This window comes from Aptenodytes forsteri, unplaced genomic scaffold, assembly GCF_000699145.1.
Source record: "Aptenodytes forsteri isolate BGI_AS27 unplaced genomic scaffold, ASM69914v1 Scaffold82, whole genome shotgun sequence".
Taxonomy (NCBI): domain Eukaryota; kingdom Metazoa; phylum Chordata; class Aves; order Sphenisciformes; family Spheniscidae; genus Aptenodytes; species Aptenodytes forsteri.
This window is the reverse complement of record NW_008795490.1, coordinates 5,831,730-5,847,687: the sequence shown is the minus strand read 5'-3', so window position 1 is coordinate 5,847,687 and position 15,958 is coordinate 5,831,730. Positions and strand designations below refer to the sequence as shown.

At 42.0% G+C, this 15,958-nt stretch overlaps 1 protein-coding gene across 1 annotated transcript in view; it reads right to left on the bottom strand.

Moving 5' to 3' along the window:
- Nucleotides 1-15,958, bottom strand: part of SYNJ2 (synaptojanin 2) — a 61,465-nt gene that overhangs the window by 2,342 nt on the left and 43,165 nt on the right. The window contains exons 15-25 of the mRNA XM_009281442.1: nucleotides 15,229-15,387; nucleotides 14,851-15,007; nucleotides 12,677-12,794; nucleotides 10,506-10,724; nucleotides 9,240-9,318; nucleotides 7,809-7,977; nucleotides 7,269-7,421; nucleotides 4,493-4,627; nucleotides 3,150-3,262; nucleotides 2,291-2,399; nucleotides 735-937 (exon numbers count right to left, since the gene is read on the bottom strand). Coding sequence (XP_009279717.1) covers nucleotides 735-937; nucleotides 2,291-2,399; nucleotides 3,150-3,262; nucleotides 4,493-4,627; nucleotides 7,269-7,421; nucleotides 7,809-7,977; nucleotides 9,240-9,318; nucleotides 10,506-10,724; nucleotides 12,677-12,794; nucleotides 14,851-15,007; nucleotides 15,229-15,387 — 1,614 coding nt within the window. The remainder of the gene's footprint in view (nucleotides 1-734; nucleotides 938-2,290; nucleotides 2,400-3,149; nucleotides 3,263-4,492; nucleotides 4,628-7,268; nucleotides 7,422-7,808; nucleotides 7,978-9,239; nucleotides 9,319-10,505; nucleotides 10,725-12,676; nucleotides 12,795-14,850; nucleotides 15,008-15,228; nucleotides 15,388-15,958) is intronic.

Sequence of the window (15,958 nt, the reverse complement as noted above, 5' to 3'; positions counted from 1 at the left end):
CTTTACAAAGGAAGGTAAGGCAGGAGTCCTAACAACTCAGAACAGAGCTTCCTAGCAGAGGTTCTGTCAAAGGGAGAATATGAAAGGTTATATTTGTCTTTCTCTTGTACTTAAATTGCTTTCACCGTTAAATACTCATTTTAGCAGCTCTAGAAGTGAAGAACTCTTTCTTACCTCCATTTTAGAGACCTGACAGAGAGACAGATTAAAACCCCGACACCTACAGGTTTGTATTTTTAAGAACCTGAACTCTTGAGCAGAATCCAGAATCCAAAGTGAAAGGCTGAATCCCGTTACAAGGTGTGTGAGAAAAGTTCAATGTTTCTGAACAGGACGCAGAACAGCATGCCGATCAAGAAGCTGCCTCAAATCAGTACAGAGCAAACCACTCATGATGTGGTCAAAAGTAGACACTGTGATAAAGAAGGGATGAGTCTTAAATCCTGACAAGGGTTTAGACAAACCAGGAGAAAAGTAACAAAATCTAAGAGAATGGACTGATGAATAGAAAAGCTGAATACAGCTGAATAAGGAAGTCAAAGCTCTTTTTCCTTTCCGATTGCCTAGTACATTTTTATGCCTTGATGGCTACAATACACAAAATCATTTCAGTGCCCGCTGGCTAAGAGCTTCAAATGACAGGACTTCACACAAACTGTTTAACAGCCCACCCCTCTTGCCATCGTGCACACTGTGTAATGGAGGCTGGATGCATTTTGCTGCAACTCTCTTACATTTTCCACCTTGACTCCGGTCCTTTGCAGAGGTACTGGCTTCTTCGTAGTTGGAACTTTGGGCGGTGGGCGATGGGGCACAAGCACTGGTTCTACCTGCGACCCTTGAAATGATGCTGACTTTGTGATGCTGGGAAGAGGCTCGGGTTTGGTGAACGTTTGGTTTCTAGTTGGAGCAGGCTTTGGTGCATCTTCCTGTAGTCCTGAGAAGCAAAAACAATTAGCGCCTTGGCTTGATCAGTATGTAGCTTGAAGGTAATTTCTTTCACAACCATGTTTCCCAAAATGTGCATGCCTAAAGGGAATGCGCATAGGCCGGGAAGGTAGGTTTTAAAAATAAACGCAGACCTTTGCAATCCTGTCACATTTGTAAGAGGCAGTTAGGGAAAAACTCCCCCGTCTGAAATAATTTCATGCCAAAACAGCAGTGCTGTGCCACCATTTGGCCAAGTGGATAAAACACTGGCTGGGGGTTCAGGAGTATTGGACTCAAGTCCTGAGTCTCTTTTTGCCCTCGTTTCCTTATGTGGATAATCAAGATAATGATACCGAGCGCATCTTGTAGAGTACTTTGGGAAGAACTGTAAATGCCAGCTGGTGGTACAGCACAAGGGACTGAAAGTGATGCTGACCGGACTAGTTTTCTTACCCACACTGAGTGAAATGCTTAATGTGAATTTCAAAATTAATGGAGAGTAAATCTGATTTCAAAAATAAATGTACAGCACACTCTGAGGAACAAACATCAAGATGCCTTTATGAGATTTCTAATTAAATTGGAATATTCCAGACTGCATTTGCTCTATTTACAAATGAAAAGGGATGTTTTTCTTCTAAACTGAGAGCCTTGCAAACTCGGGTACCGATCTCAGAGTCCTACTGCAGTCTTCTCATTCATACAGCATCAGCAGAAAGACTACTTGCAGCCACGGAGGGTACATTCACACCGCTAAGTTTCAATACCTAAGCTAGTTTCCTGCTCTAACTCGCCCTTGCAAGAAGTTTTCTTCTCCAGGGATTAGATAGAGAGCCTAAACACAGAGTAGCCTTTTAGCTTAGCTATTCAACCTGAAGTGGTGCAACCTTCTATCTAGGTTACAACTATACTTGCTGTCCAAATGTGAAGAGAATCCAGGTTATTTCTCCCACAGCTGTATTCGCTCTCTAGTTCTGCTTGGAACAGTGAGCATTCACTAAATAGAGCAGCAAATAATCCTTTATACAACTCTGAGCTAACACAGGCACCATCAGTTTAGTAAGATCCCATCTTTAACTTTTAATTTTTCAGACTAAATCTGGACATAAATAACCCAAGGTACTCCTAGTAACAGGTTCTACAACAAAATATACAACTTGAGTCATCTTGAAAAAAAAGGTTAATGTTTTCAAAACTGACAGAGAACACCAAGTACCATCTTGCAAGAATGTGTATGTCAGTGTTCAGGTGAGCTTCTGAATAGAAATATGTGCATCTGGGCTATGACGGGAAGGATGAATACACCTACGGTTTTCTTTCTTTAAAGATTTTTAGAAGTCAGTTAGAAAGCTGTGCTCACCTCCTTTAGCTTCCATAAGACATCTAATAGCTTCTTCTGCTTCCTCAGCTGTGGTGGTTTTGATCTGCTTGACGTTGTAAGGTTTACTTATTCCAGTCCGGACTTTAGGCTTTAAAAAAAAAAAAAAAATAGGAGAGTAAGTAACCTTAAGAGAACTTTCTTCTTGCACACCTGTAATCTTACAGCTGAGCTCACACACCTGTAAAGTTCTGGTTTTGCCGGTGGCTATTCAGCTATCTATAAATACTACAGAAATGGTGGGGCGTCTTCTGGCAGATACTACATCTTTGTTACCAGCTGACAGACAGGCCCACGGCTTACTGCCACAGCTAGTCCCTTAGCCATCCCTTGTTCAATACATGAGGGTTCTCATCCAACAGGACAGGAGTGGGGAGGTGTTCCCTCATTCCGGTCTTGGTCTCCTCAGAGGGCTAGCAGCCTGGCTGGCAATGGTCAAGACTTTTCCTGTATGCTGGGCACTAGCATGGCCCATCAAAAAAGAGGTGAGAAAAGAATTAAAGCACGTGATCACGGTGTTGAAAATTCAAGTTCCCATCTGTCAGAAAGCAGCACGTGGAATAAACCAACAGTGCCCTGGTCTTGCACCATTCTCTCTCTCCCTCTTTGGCCTTTCTAATTCCTGGCTATTTAAGAACATTTTTCTGGTGTCTAGCAGGTCCTACAGTCTAGTATTACATTACAACAGGGTCATCTTAGCATTTCCAGCTCAGGCACGTGATGGACTTCCTTCCTTGTATGACAGGTTGGTCATGTATGCGATGCTCAGTGTCTACAGCGTCTATCTAGAGGGGGGAGATCAGGACAATGCTAAGCGGCCGTGCTGAGTGGCAGGACTCACTGGCTGCTGAGGGGCTCCGGGTAGCAGCTTTGCCGTTGCCAGGATGGAGCAGCTGGAGTGGCTTCCTGGAGAGAGCGAACCATCTGAGGGGGGCTTTTTGCCTGATGTTCCGGCTGAAAGAGGAATTAAAATGGCTTTTTACATTCAAGAGCTGGTACAACATTTTATCTGCAATGGAGCAAACCCAATGTGCTTGAAATTGTTTGTGATAAATAAAAGAGATGCTGTCACCCTCCCTGCTCCTCCAGGGACAGAGATATTAGGCAAGACCTTCCTGTAGGACACCGGGGACCTTGAGTCCCTCTGCCTGAGTGCCAAGAGCAAGACGCTTTGATCTAGGAGGAGTGATGGGCTGAACTGTTACTGGTCTAATCTAAGGTGAAAAAATCTCAACACAGAATAAAATGCTGAAATCTTGAACTGTTTCAGGAAGCAGTTTCCTGTTAGTCTTGCTTTCATTTAATCAATTCAATAACCTCAGCTGAGCATTAACATTGGATTCCAGGCACAGAAATAGAGACACCAGCGTTGTCACTTCTGTGCAACAGACTCGGAAATGAATGGGAATAGCCCTGAAGAACTCATCTTCCAGCAGTGAGTCTGACAGAATGTTTAATTTAAGGCTGGAAAATATATACAGAAGAGAGACTTTTAGACTGCAAGAAAAACGTGATGTATAGCTTGTGTCATACGGAAGGCAAAGGTGATTATGCTGATCTAGCAATCAGCATTCGTCCAGAAGTAGCCATAAAAACAGGAGCAGCATAGCACTGATGGCATTTCAGGTGGGTAGAGCTTAGGTGAAGAGTGTCGCTTCACCTTTGTGCCTCACTGAAAATCATAAGCCACTTTGCATTTCTTTCACAAACACAAAAGCAAGCAAAGCGAATTGCTTGCAAAGCAGGAAAGGACAAAAACTGTCCAGAACAAATATTCTGTCAAAGCTTTTTAAAAGGAAGATTAAAATTAAGTCAGAAAAAAACAAACAGTAAGAAAACACTCAGTGGCTTTGGAAGTCAGCAGGCATAAATACTGATATTTATTTTTATTGCCACAAAGTGGCTGGTCCACTCCACGCTAACCTGAATGATGAGTCAGTATGAAACATATGGGCCATTCCATCCTCACTAGAGGCATTTTTTGCGGAGTATCTGTCATCCTAAAGACAAACTTCTTCTGTTGCTAACTGCAGCCATCGTCGGGCTCAAACAGACAGGGAAGCAAGTACAAGTACCTCAACAGCCTGACATTTCAGAACAAGGCATTACTTTCTTTGTCACCCAGAAATGGCAGGCAAAACTGTTCAGCTGGGGCCACACAACATTAAAGAAAGTCAAACTCACCAGGAGGGGGAGGCCTCTGCGGCGGCTGAAGTGGCCGAGGCCTGGTAGGAATGGACAGAGACCTGCTTGGAGTCTGGCGGCGGCATTCCCCACTTGCCTCCAGCTCTTGCTTCACATCGGCCAGGTCTGTATCATCTAGGGAAAATTTAGAAAGGATCTGTATTAGGTATCCGCTGGGTGAGATGCACCAAATCTGGGTGGTCAAGAGAGGCGATTGCGAAAGGCAAGCCTCAACCAGATATCTCAGCAACACGACATGGCTCTTTTCATACTGTTTTGCTCTCCCCGAACGTCGCCCTGCTCCCACTCCAGGAAACATCTACCCTTTTGTCAAACACTTCTCTCTCTCCTTTTCTAGCATTTATTGTTTGTGCCGACACAAAGACTGCCTGCATCCATTTCACGGTTACTAGTCACCTTGTTAGATTCTGAGCTTTTCACAGCCAGACTTGGCGGCAACCTGCTCTCATTCAAACCGTGTCATGGCAGCCACGAGGAGGCTAGTCACGATCAATCCCTTGCTCTTCCTTCCTGAACGCAGGAATTCCCTCTGAGGATTAGACAACTTTCCTTGCTAAGAACTGGTTTTTATGCCAGAGAAAAATCTACCTGAATGGCTCGTTCATCACATCTCTGCTTTCCAGCAACGTCTCCTAACAGGTACACCTGCCTCAAGCTGATCGCGCTTGGCTGCACCTTACATCTGTAGGCTATTACACAGTCTTTCATCCCGTCTAAGACTCTCTGACAGCTGGAGAGGTGAGAAGTAGGGATTGCTTTAGTCTCCCCGTCTGCTGAAGTGAGGGCTTTCGCTTCAGATCTCTCACCTCCCTTCCCTGCCCAGCCATGCAGCTGTGGGCTCCAACTAAATCCACTGGGTTTAGTTTTGTCCTGTGGTTTGGAGAGGATGGGGAAGGAATTGTGGTAGCAGCAGTCTCTCATACTTCAGGCATTTTTACACAAGTTCCTGTTTTTCAGAAAGGTGTGCTCTGCAGGGAATACTGAGCTGCCTCACAGTTTCCTACTCCCACTCAGCAGCAGATGGTGGCCACAGAGACACAGCCTGTGATCTACCCAACCTGCCCTCCTCCTTCTCTCTGCATTTTCAATACTTCTAAGCTGCAGATATGGGCTCATCGGTAGGATCCAAGGAATCATGCAGGTGCCTAAATGCAGGGCTTGCAATTCTGGCAGTAACACTGAACACAAGTCAAAAACCAGCCACCACCACTCTATCCCTTCCCCTAAAAGGCTGCTGGTTTTAGGCAACAGCTCCCAGGGACATCAGTTTTGTGAGGCTATGCCCTCCTCTGACCTCAGAAACACACATACACGCTGTTCTGCCCGTCTCTGGTTTCCATCTGTCTAACACCAGCTGTACAATCATCATACCTTTGATTAGGAGTTACTCGGGCAGAATTGGAAGCTTATGGAGGCATCTGAAATTGCAGAGACTTTCAAGATGGATTGAATATATCATATTCTGAGTTGTGTGAGATCACAACCCCACCTTGACCTCCTTCAAACGATACTTTATAATCTCCATTTACTTTGTGATATTTTTTGTGGAGAAGAGTTAGTGTGGGTGAAAAGAATCACTGCAATTCTCTGTAGCTTAATGAATCATCACACAGTAGGCCAGAGGTGTTTGGAGGGCAAGGCATCCTATAATACAAAGTGATTGGCTTCACAGTATTTAATAATGACAGATTACTCCTTGGCTCAGGGCTAGGTTTCTGGGTCTGGCCACGCTGCACCCAGCCTATGACTCAGGTGGGCAAGAAAGCTGTATATCACTCTGATTGTTTGGAAAATCTGTCTGTGTAAACTTACGAATTTCATTTAATCTTTTTGAACTCTACTTCTGATTCAACCTTTGAAGGTATTAAAGTTTCCACTTTTATGTCAGAAGACAAAGCACTTCTGAGAGACTGCAGAAAGATGGCTACTGAATCACTTGCTGTCATGCTGAAGTGTTTAATATGTGACCCAGCCTGTCAATGCTTGGTCACCGAAGCATGTCCTGATCACATCCCAATATAAGACCACCACTGGCTTGGCTAGTTCTTGCTGCAGTTTTTATCTGTATTCTCTTCACAGCTTTATCTTCTCTTTACCAAGTCATTTCACAATAATATGCAAACAAGCCAGGTGACCAGGAAAAAAGGTAACACATTTATGAAGCACTAAAAGAATGAATATACCTGTTGTGTGAACCTCGACTTCTTCAGTAATAAATAAAATAGGAACAAAGGAGCAACTTTAGGTTTCTTTGAAGTAAGTCATTTGAACACAACAACCTCCTGGACTGTCCAGCTTACACCTGACTGCACTGCCACAGCTATTGCTCAAAGGACAGGGCCAAGCCCATCACTGAATCAACAGGATTCCGTTGGTTTGATTTTGCTCTGGCCCTCACCAATAAGAAAATAACAGACAATTTTTTGTTGTATGCTCTGGTGCCAAACAACATCAAATGGATAAAAAGACTTAATTTCTATAAAAGGAAACCAGCATTTTTCAGCACTCCTGCCTTGCCCTGGGCTAAAGAGAAGGAGGATCTAAGCTTTATTATTTGTATTGCTGTTATGCCTGAGGGCCTCAGTTACAGTCACTAACTCAAGGGGCGTTGAGCACTGTATGAACATGTACCAAAAAGATGATCCTTATCTTTAGAGGACCTACAATGAAAATATAAATGAACAGGGAAATAGAGACAAAAGGAGAACAAACAACAAACCTTCAGGTCTTACTTTAAGGAATGTAGGTAATTTACCTTTATACAGCCGTGGGTTTTGTCCAGATTTGTTTGAATGACCCATGGATGCGAAGTGTCCACAGCCCTCAGGCATATCTTCTGCTGTGTCTGCTACTAGGTGCTGACACAAAGCATCATCTAAATAATCATCTTCATCCTCCACTACATCACCTGAATTAAAATATTAGGTAACAAAGACTTAGTGAGCAAATGCATTCTCTGTCTCTCTCTACTACCAATCAATGAATTTAATATAAGCGTTGGGCAAGCTTCTTGTGTAACCCGTGTGCTTCATTACAGTTTTTTTCTCTACAGACAACTGTACCATACATTGGATTTGCTAACATATGTTGTAACACTAAATTGATAGGATCATCTAAGCAACAGTTCTCTGCCCAGGCACAGTGCTGGGTCATGGCTTTAGTTACAATACTCTTCTTAAGAAGTGTGGCTTCATTACAAATTAAGATACCACTAACACTCATACTGTACCTTCTCTGTGCAACCAAAGTCAGCGAAGCAATTTCTCACAACTTAGCTTAGAAACCTGCTGCTCACCTTCTGAGTCATAGTCCAAACTTGAGAATTCAAAATTTTCTTCCAGAAGACAGGAGTTTGCCGTGGGGGACATGGGGGCAATGCTGTCCCGTTTTCGAGCAATTTCCTCCTGAAGGCCCTTTAGCCAGTCCTTGGTCTTGGGCCGGATCTTCACTGTTCTGCCTCTGACCTAATGCAAAGAAAGAACTGTTTCCCCTTTGCCAAGCAACTTCACAAAATGAGAACACCTGAATAGAATAAGCAAGTGCTGCCAGTCTATTGTATAACTGCTTCAGAAACTGATATAACTAAAGCTTCATTTCAGAAGCTAAATGAAAAGGAAGTGCTCTTCCTATCCCCATAACCAACTTTTCAGACTCTAACAATGTTCTTGAAAGAAAATTAGTTTCACAGCTCAAAAGCACTGCTGCTGCATTTGGGAAATACTTGAGAAATAGGTGAAACATCAAATATCGTCAAAATGATACTGTGATAGTAATAATGGTGTGGGAGGGTTCCATTTTTGAGTCAGTAGCTTTCAAATACACAAGAATTTGCTACCTGATGCCATCTGTAAGGAGACTCTCTGCTCAGAAAATCCCAAATATGATGGTTGATGTGTATAGAAAGTACATTATTAAACAGATTAAGACCACAGCTACTTATATGTGTTGCTCCATGACATTTGGGGTGAGATGTATCCAAGGCAGCAGCTTCAGCAGCAAAATTACTTTGGAAAGTTCCTGAATCAGGTTCCCAGCACCTTCACACATTGTGCACATACAATTGTGTTTGGGTCTGTGCTATAAATTACATCAATGAAATGAGCCAAATGAATAGATAAAACTCCAAATATGAAAGAAGAATGAGGTTTAAATCCATTACTTCAATGTTAAGTTTATAGTGCAGCCCCACAAACAGTTTTGTCAGCGTAAGTGAGGGGGTTGATGAATTGTAGAGTATGTGCGTGGGAAGGAAGAGCAGGGGATGGGAAGGTAAACGCCTACTGCTAATGCCGAGTTTGCCATGGAGGCCAATGAATCGTGTTGTTCCAGCTTGGTAGAAGGAGTTTATTTGATACACTTAAGAGAAACAAAAAGTCTCCAAACCACAATCGTGAGGATGCTTTGGCAACAGTATAAAGTCACACATAATCTCAGGAGAACTGCTTCAAGACCCAGAACAACGACCGAGTCCATGTATTCTGCAGTGGTATCAGAGGCCAGATACTAAGCACTGCTCAGGAGCTCCAAGAAAAGTCACCTCTTCCCTCCTGAAACTGAAATACTGCATTAAAAGCCTCAGCAGCTGTGAAAGCTAAGGACTTTGTGAGCACTAAGTCTCTAAAATAATGCTACTTGATTTAGCTAGAAACAACACTATCTCATTCTAAGCAACCACTTTTGAGAAATTTGTTATGAAAGTATTATTATAGGTTTGAGAGAGTCTTACTTTGACACCATCTATATCCATAACACGAAGAGCTGACCTGCTGTCTGCAAATGTCACCAGCATTTGACCTCCACTGATCCTAGTAAAAAAAGGCAGAGGAGAGAAAACAGTACATTTTACTTCACCATTGAATGAAAAGCCTTAAAGGCAAGCATGATAGTTTTGTACAGCTATGTATTTGGTTTTAGTTGTATTTTCCTCACAACTCTATTTTTTGGGGAGGAGCAAGTGATCTATGAATCCCAGTTGGACTCTTCCTCTCCCCCATCCTCCTTTGTGTGACCCCAGCATCCTGCCCTCCTGAAGCAGCAGTACAAACATCTCAGCAGCTGTTGACAGGATACCTTGTCTGATATCCACACTCCCTCTGTACTAACTTCCATGGCTCTGCACATCCCTCACCTCAGAGGACGTGATGTTCCCAAAGACTAGTATACCATCAAGATCTAAAGCAATTCAAAACAAAACAAAACAAAAACACCAAAGCATGTTCTTTTCTTGCTCCTTTTCTTCACAAGCAAAGTGGTGCTGCTGTTCCTGCAGGTCTGCTTTTGAACCCTCAACTTATATTTGGTACTTCATAAAACCATACAACAACAGGTCATCAGTTTTCTCCATTAAGAAATGGGTCAAATACAACATAAACAAGTTTCTGGTCTTGTTTCCCAGGTCAACTGTCAGGTCTTTTGCCTGCATTTCTCAAAATGGAAGTCTCATAACTATGCTGGAGCCCTGTACAGAATCAACCAGAATGAAATTAAACTGCTCTGCCAGAAGGTATCGCACTCTCCCTCTCAAACTGCGAGAAGCCATACTATTAAAAAATAAGCAAAATGACCCCCAAAAGAAAGGAGAGCCAGCCAGGAAGAAATCCTAGTAAGTGCAAAAGAGTGCTGGAAGAGAGCAGACCTGCTCAGAGTAAGTGAAGCAGGGCCCCAAGGACCCGCCAGCAGAAGCAATGCATGGAAATGAGGCCTGAATCTAAAGGTGATGATTCACATCAAAGCCTCTGCTTTATGGTGCTGTACCGAATAAAATTCCCCTCCACTCAGCCAAGAGAGCTGTTAGACTATTTGTTTAACAGGCTGACGAGAGGTAAATGATATTCAAAATACTTGTATTCAATTTCTAATGAAGAATTCAACATGCAGTAAAGGAATTCAGCATACTACTTTCTAATACAAAGTTAATTCTGTCAGGACAAAAAGGGAATTTCTAGTCTGTGTTTTTGAATAGATGACATGCCATTTCAGATCCCAAACTTACCTGATCAGAACAATAGTGCCATAATCCTCAAACATTTGCATAAGCTCTGTACGCAAGTCCTCAGGAAATTCATTTTTCTCTTCAGGCGTTGATGATAGCAGATTTACCACTACTGTGGCATCCAGTGGTCCCTGGAAAGATGACACTTCCTGGAAAACACTCTCACGGGCAGCTTGATTAACTTCCTGAACTTCCACTTCTACAATAGCTAACACTGGCCTACAAGAAAAAAAAGGAGAAATGCTTCTTTAAAATTAAGATCAACATCACCCAATAGGAAATGCTTATGTAAAATTAAAATCAATGTCAAGCAGTAGGACACGTAAGAACTTAGTGGTGTGAAGGACAAACAGTGTCTTGTTTAAACTCTATACATCTATGATAATTTTTAACTCCACGATGTCAAATCTCATTGCAAATATTTAATTCAGCCATAGAAGGAAGTGATTGTTATGTATGTTCTACACAGAAAGAGGAGCGGAACAAATTACTTAAGGTCTTACTGCAAAAAAGCACTGTGGCTGGCAATACAACCCAGAAATTCAGAGTCTGGTGGATTGTTTCATTTTTGCTGCAGTGGAAGATCATGCCTGGAGCACTGTTAATTACATTTACCAGCCCTGCATTAGCTGAATGTAACAGTGAGGACACACCATAAAGGAATTCAAATGACAAGTGTGTGTAGCACTTCTGGCAAACCTGCAGTCTAAAAATACCAGGATGCTTCACTCATTATCCAACAGCTGTCTCCCAAAACATCTATAGATCGGGAAGGCAATATATTGTTTTCTGTTAGACAAGGCCACATAAAGATGTCTTCTTCCAGAAACTAAGGACAAGGTACTCTAAGTGTATAACGTGGTTATGTAGCAAACATATGTCAATCCATCACATTATAAGCAGTCTATACTGCAAACTTGCTTCTTCAGCCATTTCTTACAAATGACCTCTCTGTGTGTTAGATCTAAATAAAATTGAGAAAGCTGTCTGAAAGAGTAAAGCTTGTCTCATCTCAGTGGATGCAATCCACATTCTTAGATTTTACACACAAAGCAGTAACTGGGATGGCTGCTCTTCTAACTATGTCAAAATTGCTGCCTCCTACTTGCAATAGAGCAGGCTCTGGAATACGCATTACCAGAGCATATGAAAGCAACAACAGCAGAGCTAGAAAGGAATAGTAAAGGGAAAAAAAACATATAGGAAGTGTTAACTATTTCTATAAGCACAGTGAATCATAATGCATTTCCATATGTCTCAAAGATATAGCTAAGCCCTTTTTCCAGCACAAACCTTGGGAAAGCAAACCTGCTGACTATAATTAAAAAGCAGTTTTTGCAGTCACGTTTGCTGAAATAGAAAACCCATGTACGACAGCCATGTTTCACAGATTGCATCCTCAGGGTCCTATATAATGAGTGCAGCAGTTCCACCGTTCTTTGTGGAACACAGCAATGTCAAAGCCTTGACACAGAGAAATTGATTGCAGGAGGCATGTTCTTCCATTGCTGGAGGAATACAGAACAGTCCTTGCATGCAAAAGCACCATGAGAAGCCCAGGGCCAGCTACTGTGGCTCACTGAGCGCCGCTATGAGGAACAGTATTGTAGCATTTCCATAGGGCACAGAAGGGGTGAGACAAAGATTATTCTGAATGCAAGGGAGCTTTCAAGGTGTATTTATTACAGAATTTGTTTCAGAGAAGTGAAGCGGTGACAAGTTTAACAAAGAAAGGTCATTCATATCCCTAAAGAGAAGTTAGTGATATGGACCAACCAGAGACAGTGGTCTGTTTTCTCCTCCTTCTCCCATCTCCATTTCTAAGGGAAGCCCAGAAGCCCAACGCTTCACTACTCTGAAGAGGTCACACCTGGCCCTATGTACATAGCTTATACCTCTTCAGGCCACACAGTCCCAACCTCCTCCTCTCCCACAGCAAGCTGAGTGGGAGTCCACCAGAGCAGCAGAAATCAATACAGGACCATAGATACTTGCCACCCTGGTATAAAACCCACCATGAGGGGAAAAAAAACACCAAACAGATACTGAACACAGAATAAGGGTGTAATTCCTGTTACAATCAGGCTCGGTCCCTCACTCTGAAGGTGTAATTCAGTATGACGCATTCTAACCTAGCAGCCCTTTCTCTGATTATTTGCTTAGGACTTTACCTGTGGTCAGATGCCTGCAGCTCTGCTCTCCCATAGTACATCAAGGCGCCAGGGGTCCAGGTGTGCCTGACTTTAGTTTCAGCATTCAGATCACTGTCTAGAAGATTGATCTCTCCAGCTATAAAGCACAAAACATGATTTAAAACTCACTCAAAGCTAGTTTTACTAACAGTTAAAAGCTATTTTATTAGGATGCACTTCACAGACCCTAGTAGTGGGAGGTGGTGGGTTTTTGTTCTTGTATATACCATTCAAAGCTTGTATCCTAAAAGATTTACAAGTTAGGGACTAGGAAAAAAAAAATACAGAAAGGACAGGGAGTACAACAGAGACAGCTGATCACTAGAATAAGACACCTGCAAAATGGTTAACCTGAATGTCACACAATCAATTACCTGTACAATCTGGGTCGACAGAGTCATATTAGTATTTTAACTCCTGACCCATTATTGAGCATAGAAACAGACACTGTACCGGCAAAATACACCGCAAATCTGAATAATGCGCAGGGATTGGAGAAATAATACACAAAAGATGGGAGAAAGCAAACCCATGCAAATCCAACCTCCAAACACTTTGTTTGCAATGCATTAAGGTGACAGAAAGTGCTCCAGACATTATGCTAGAGTGAGGTATTATATTGCTGTCAATAACAGGAAAGTTTTTAGGTCGCTGTTTGGGCTAAGGGATAACTCTCTCTCTTTTCTGTGCAGTTGCAAATGAGTTAATATGGAATATGGCATTTTGCCTAATCACCCGCACTGGGGCTACACTTTCTTCTCAGAAGGCAAATAGTCCTCTGAGAAGTCCTCAGTCCTCTGGCCAAAGCAGCAAAAAGAAGCAAGGCAAAAGAATTAGAGCCAAGAGGCAGAAGAGCCTTGCCACCAGCAGTAAAGGAGAGGAACTCTGGCAGCGAACTAATTAGAAAAGCTTTGCGGGGCTGGGAAGGCGGACAAACAGACAAGGGGTCAGTTATATACCCACGTGAGCTAGCTGTGGGAGGCCTGCAAGCTCTAAAGAGAGGAACCTGCCTCAGCTCTTGCAGACCAGCTAGATAGGTCCTACGTTCTGTGTGTACTCCATCAACTAAAGTCCTCCCAGGGGCAAGCCTTGCCATGCAAAATAAGGAATATGCATTGAAAATGCTGAAGGGTCTTCTTTCTCCCAAAATGAAAACCCAGCACAAGAGGGCTGTTTTAACTTATTATGTCTCATACAGTTTTTCTTTCCCAGACTACATCTCTGTCAATGGTTTAAGCTCCCCATTTTACTTTATTTTTCATTCCTTAAATAAGAGTGAATAACTCTGTATCACATTGAAACGTACTCTCTGATGCCCTAGTTTTGCTTTGTAGTTTTTACACTTAGTGTACTCATGGTATGACTTGGATTCCAAGCAGTAGTTCCCAGGCATGTGAAAAATCACATCCGCAGGCACAAACCAAATTACTTCTCCAGCGATTACACTTTTAATATGAATTTGTTCAGATTTTATGAACTTTGGTAGATAGATGTACCTGCAGACTGAGAGAACGGTTATGAAAACTGTCCCTGGATACGCAAAGAAACACTTTTTATTTTGTTATTGTAACTTTTGATTAACAAGTGAAAACAGCCCTTCTGTTGTGCTGGCCACTCATGATCGCAAAGTACTTTATAAGCACTAATTAATGAAATCTCCCCCAATTCCAGAAACTAGCAGAAATATTCCTAAGAATTACCAAGGCAGAAGAAATTACAGAAAAGTGCTTATACATCTACTGAGGACAACAGTTATAACAATCTAGCCGTTATAACACGGGAACTTTATGCGGACTAATGATTCTGTTAAAAAACAACAGAGTAATTTCTAGGTTGCTACAGCTGGATTGTTTTCGATTCCTCAGCGAGCTCCCGGCACCTTTTCAATCTGTAGCGTGAAGCCTTTGTTCACACGCTCAAGAAGAAAGGGCTCGCTCTATCTCTGCACGTTATTCCAGTGAAGCTGAAAGAACATCAGCTTGAGTAAAGCTACTGCAATTTGACTAAGCCTACGGGCACATCTAAAGACAGCTCTCAGCCCAGAACTCACTAACTCCCTTCCTCACCGTTCACTAAATTAAATCCCCTTATGTGGGTTCTGGAAGAAATCTAAAACAACTTTCAGATAAAGAAGGAGGAAAGATCCTACGCACCTGTTTTTTCAAAAGGCAGTTTCTTTCTCCACCAAAGCACTCTGTCAGTCCAAGCTGGGGTTCTGCACTTATCACTTGTATCATAAGCCTCTGAGCCAACGTCATATTTATATGTTGGTCCAAAATTAATAGTCCCTTCATGGAAGTCTTTAAAAATCTATGAAAAGAAATACCATCTCTTTGATTAAGTTACAGACGAGGTAGGTGCCATTGTGACGTATCAACGTCCTTGCAAACAAACAACATTCTAATTTTTAAACAAATTACTACATTCATGTACTACAAACACGGGTCTGAAAATGCAACTTTTTCACTCTCTCAAGGAATTAGACCAAGCCAACATGCAGGTATTCAAGAAAATGAGACACACTGCCTTACTTTTCCACTGGATTTTTGCTGTTGTAGTTGATCAAATTCCAAGAGTGTCTTCCAATCTTGACGTTTGAGAAAATAAAAGACTTCCTCATATGTTAGATCAATGCGATAGTTAAAATCACCACACCAGAAGACATAGTCATGTGAGAACACACTCCGCCCCTAGTTTAGAGGTACAGAATACTGTTAACGTTAAGTCACATTCATGAAAACACCTTTTAAATGCACTGAAATGTACAGCTCCATCTCTCTGAATTACGAAATACCAGACCTACTTGCCACATTCTATTTGTTAAAATCCATCTTGTGCTAAAATGGAATGGTTCTTTCACTGTCTTTTGCAACCTGCTGAGCTGAATTTTGTAAACAAGAGTGTCAGACTCTGACCCCTGTTTCCAGAACGTATGTCTAAGCCGGGACACCAGCTTTATATTCACAATTTGGCTATAATGAATATTAAAAATACGTTTGTTTCCCTAACGTATTTCACACACATATATTTACATATTCTAAATATAACACAAAATGTGCTTCTGGTATCAAGGCACATTCAGCAACAAAGGTCCTGAGTAAGAACAAGCTCCAAATTTGATGTTATGTGCACATCATAGTTTTGTAAACGTATTGAAATAGAACAATGAAAGTCAATGAAAATTCACTCCAATTCTAAGTTTAACATCCTATCCTCTAAACAGTCTTTTTTTTTTTTTTTTTTTTTTAAGCTAAAACCCTC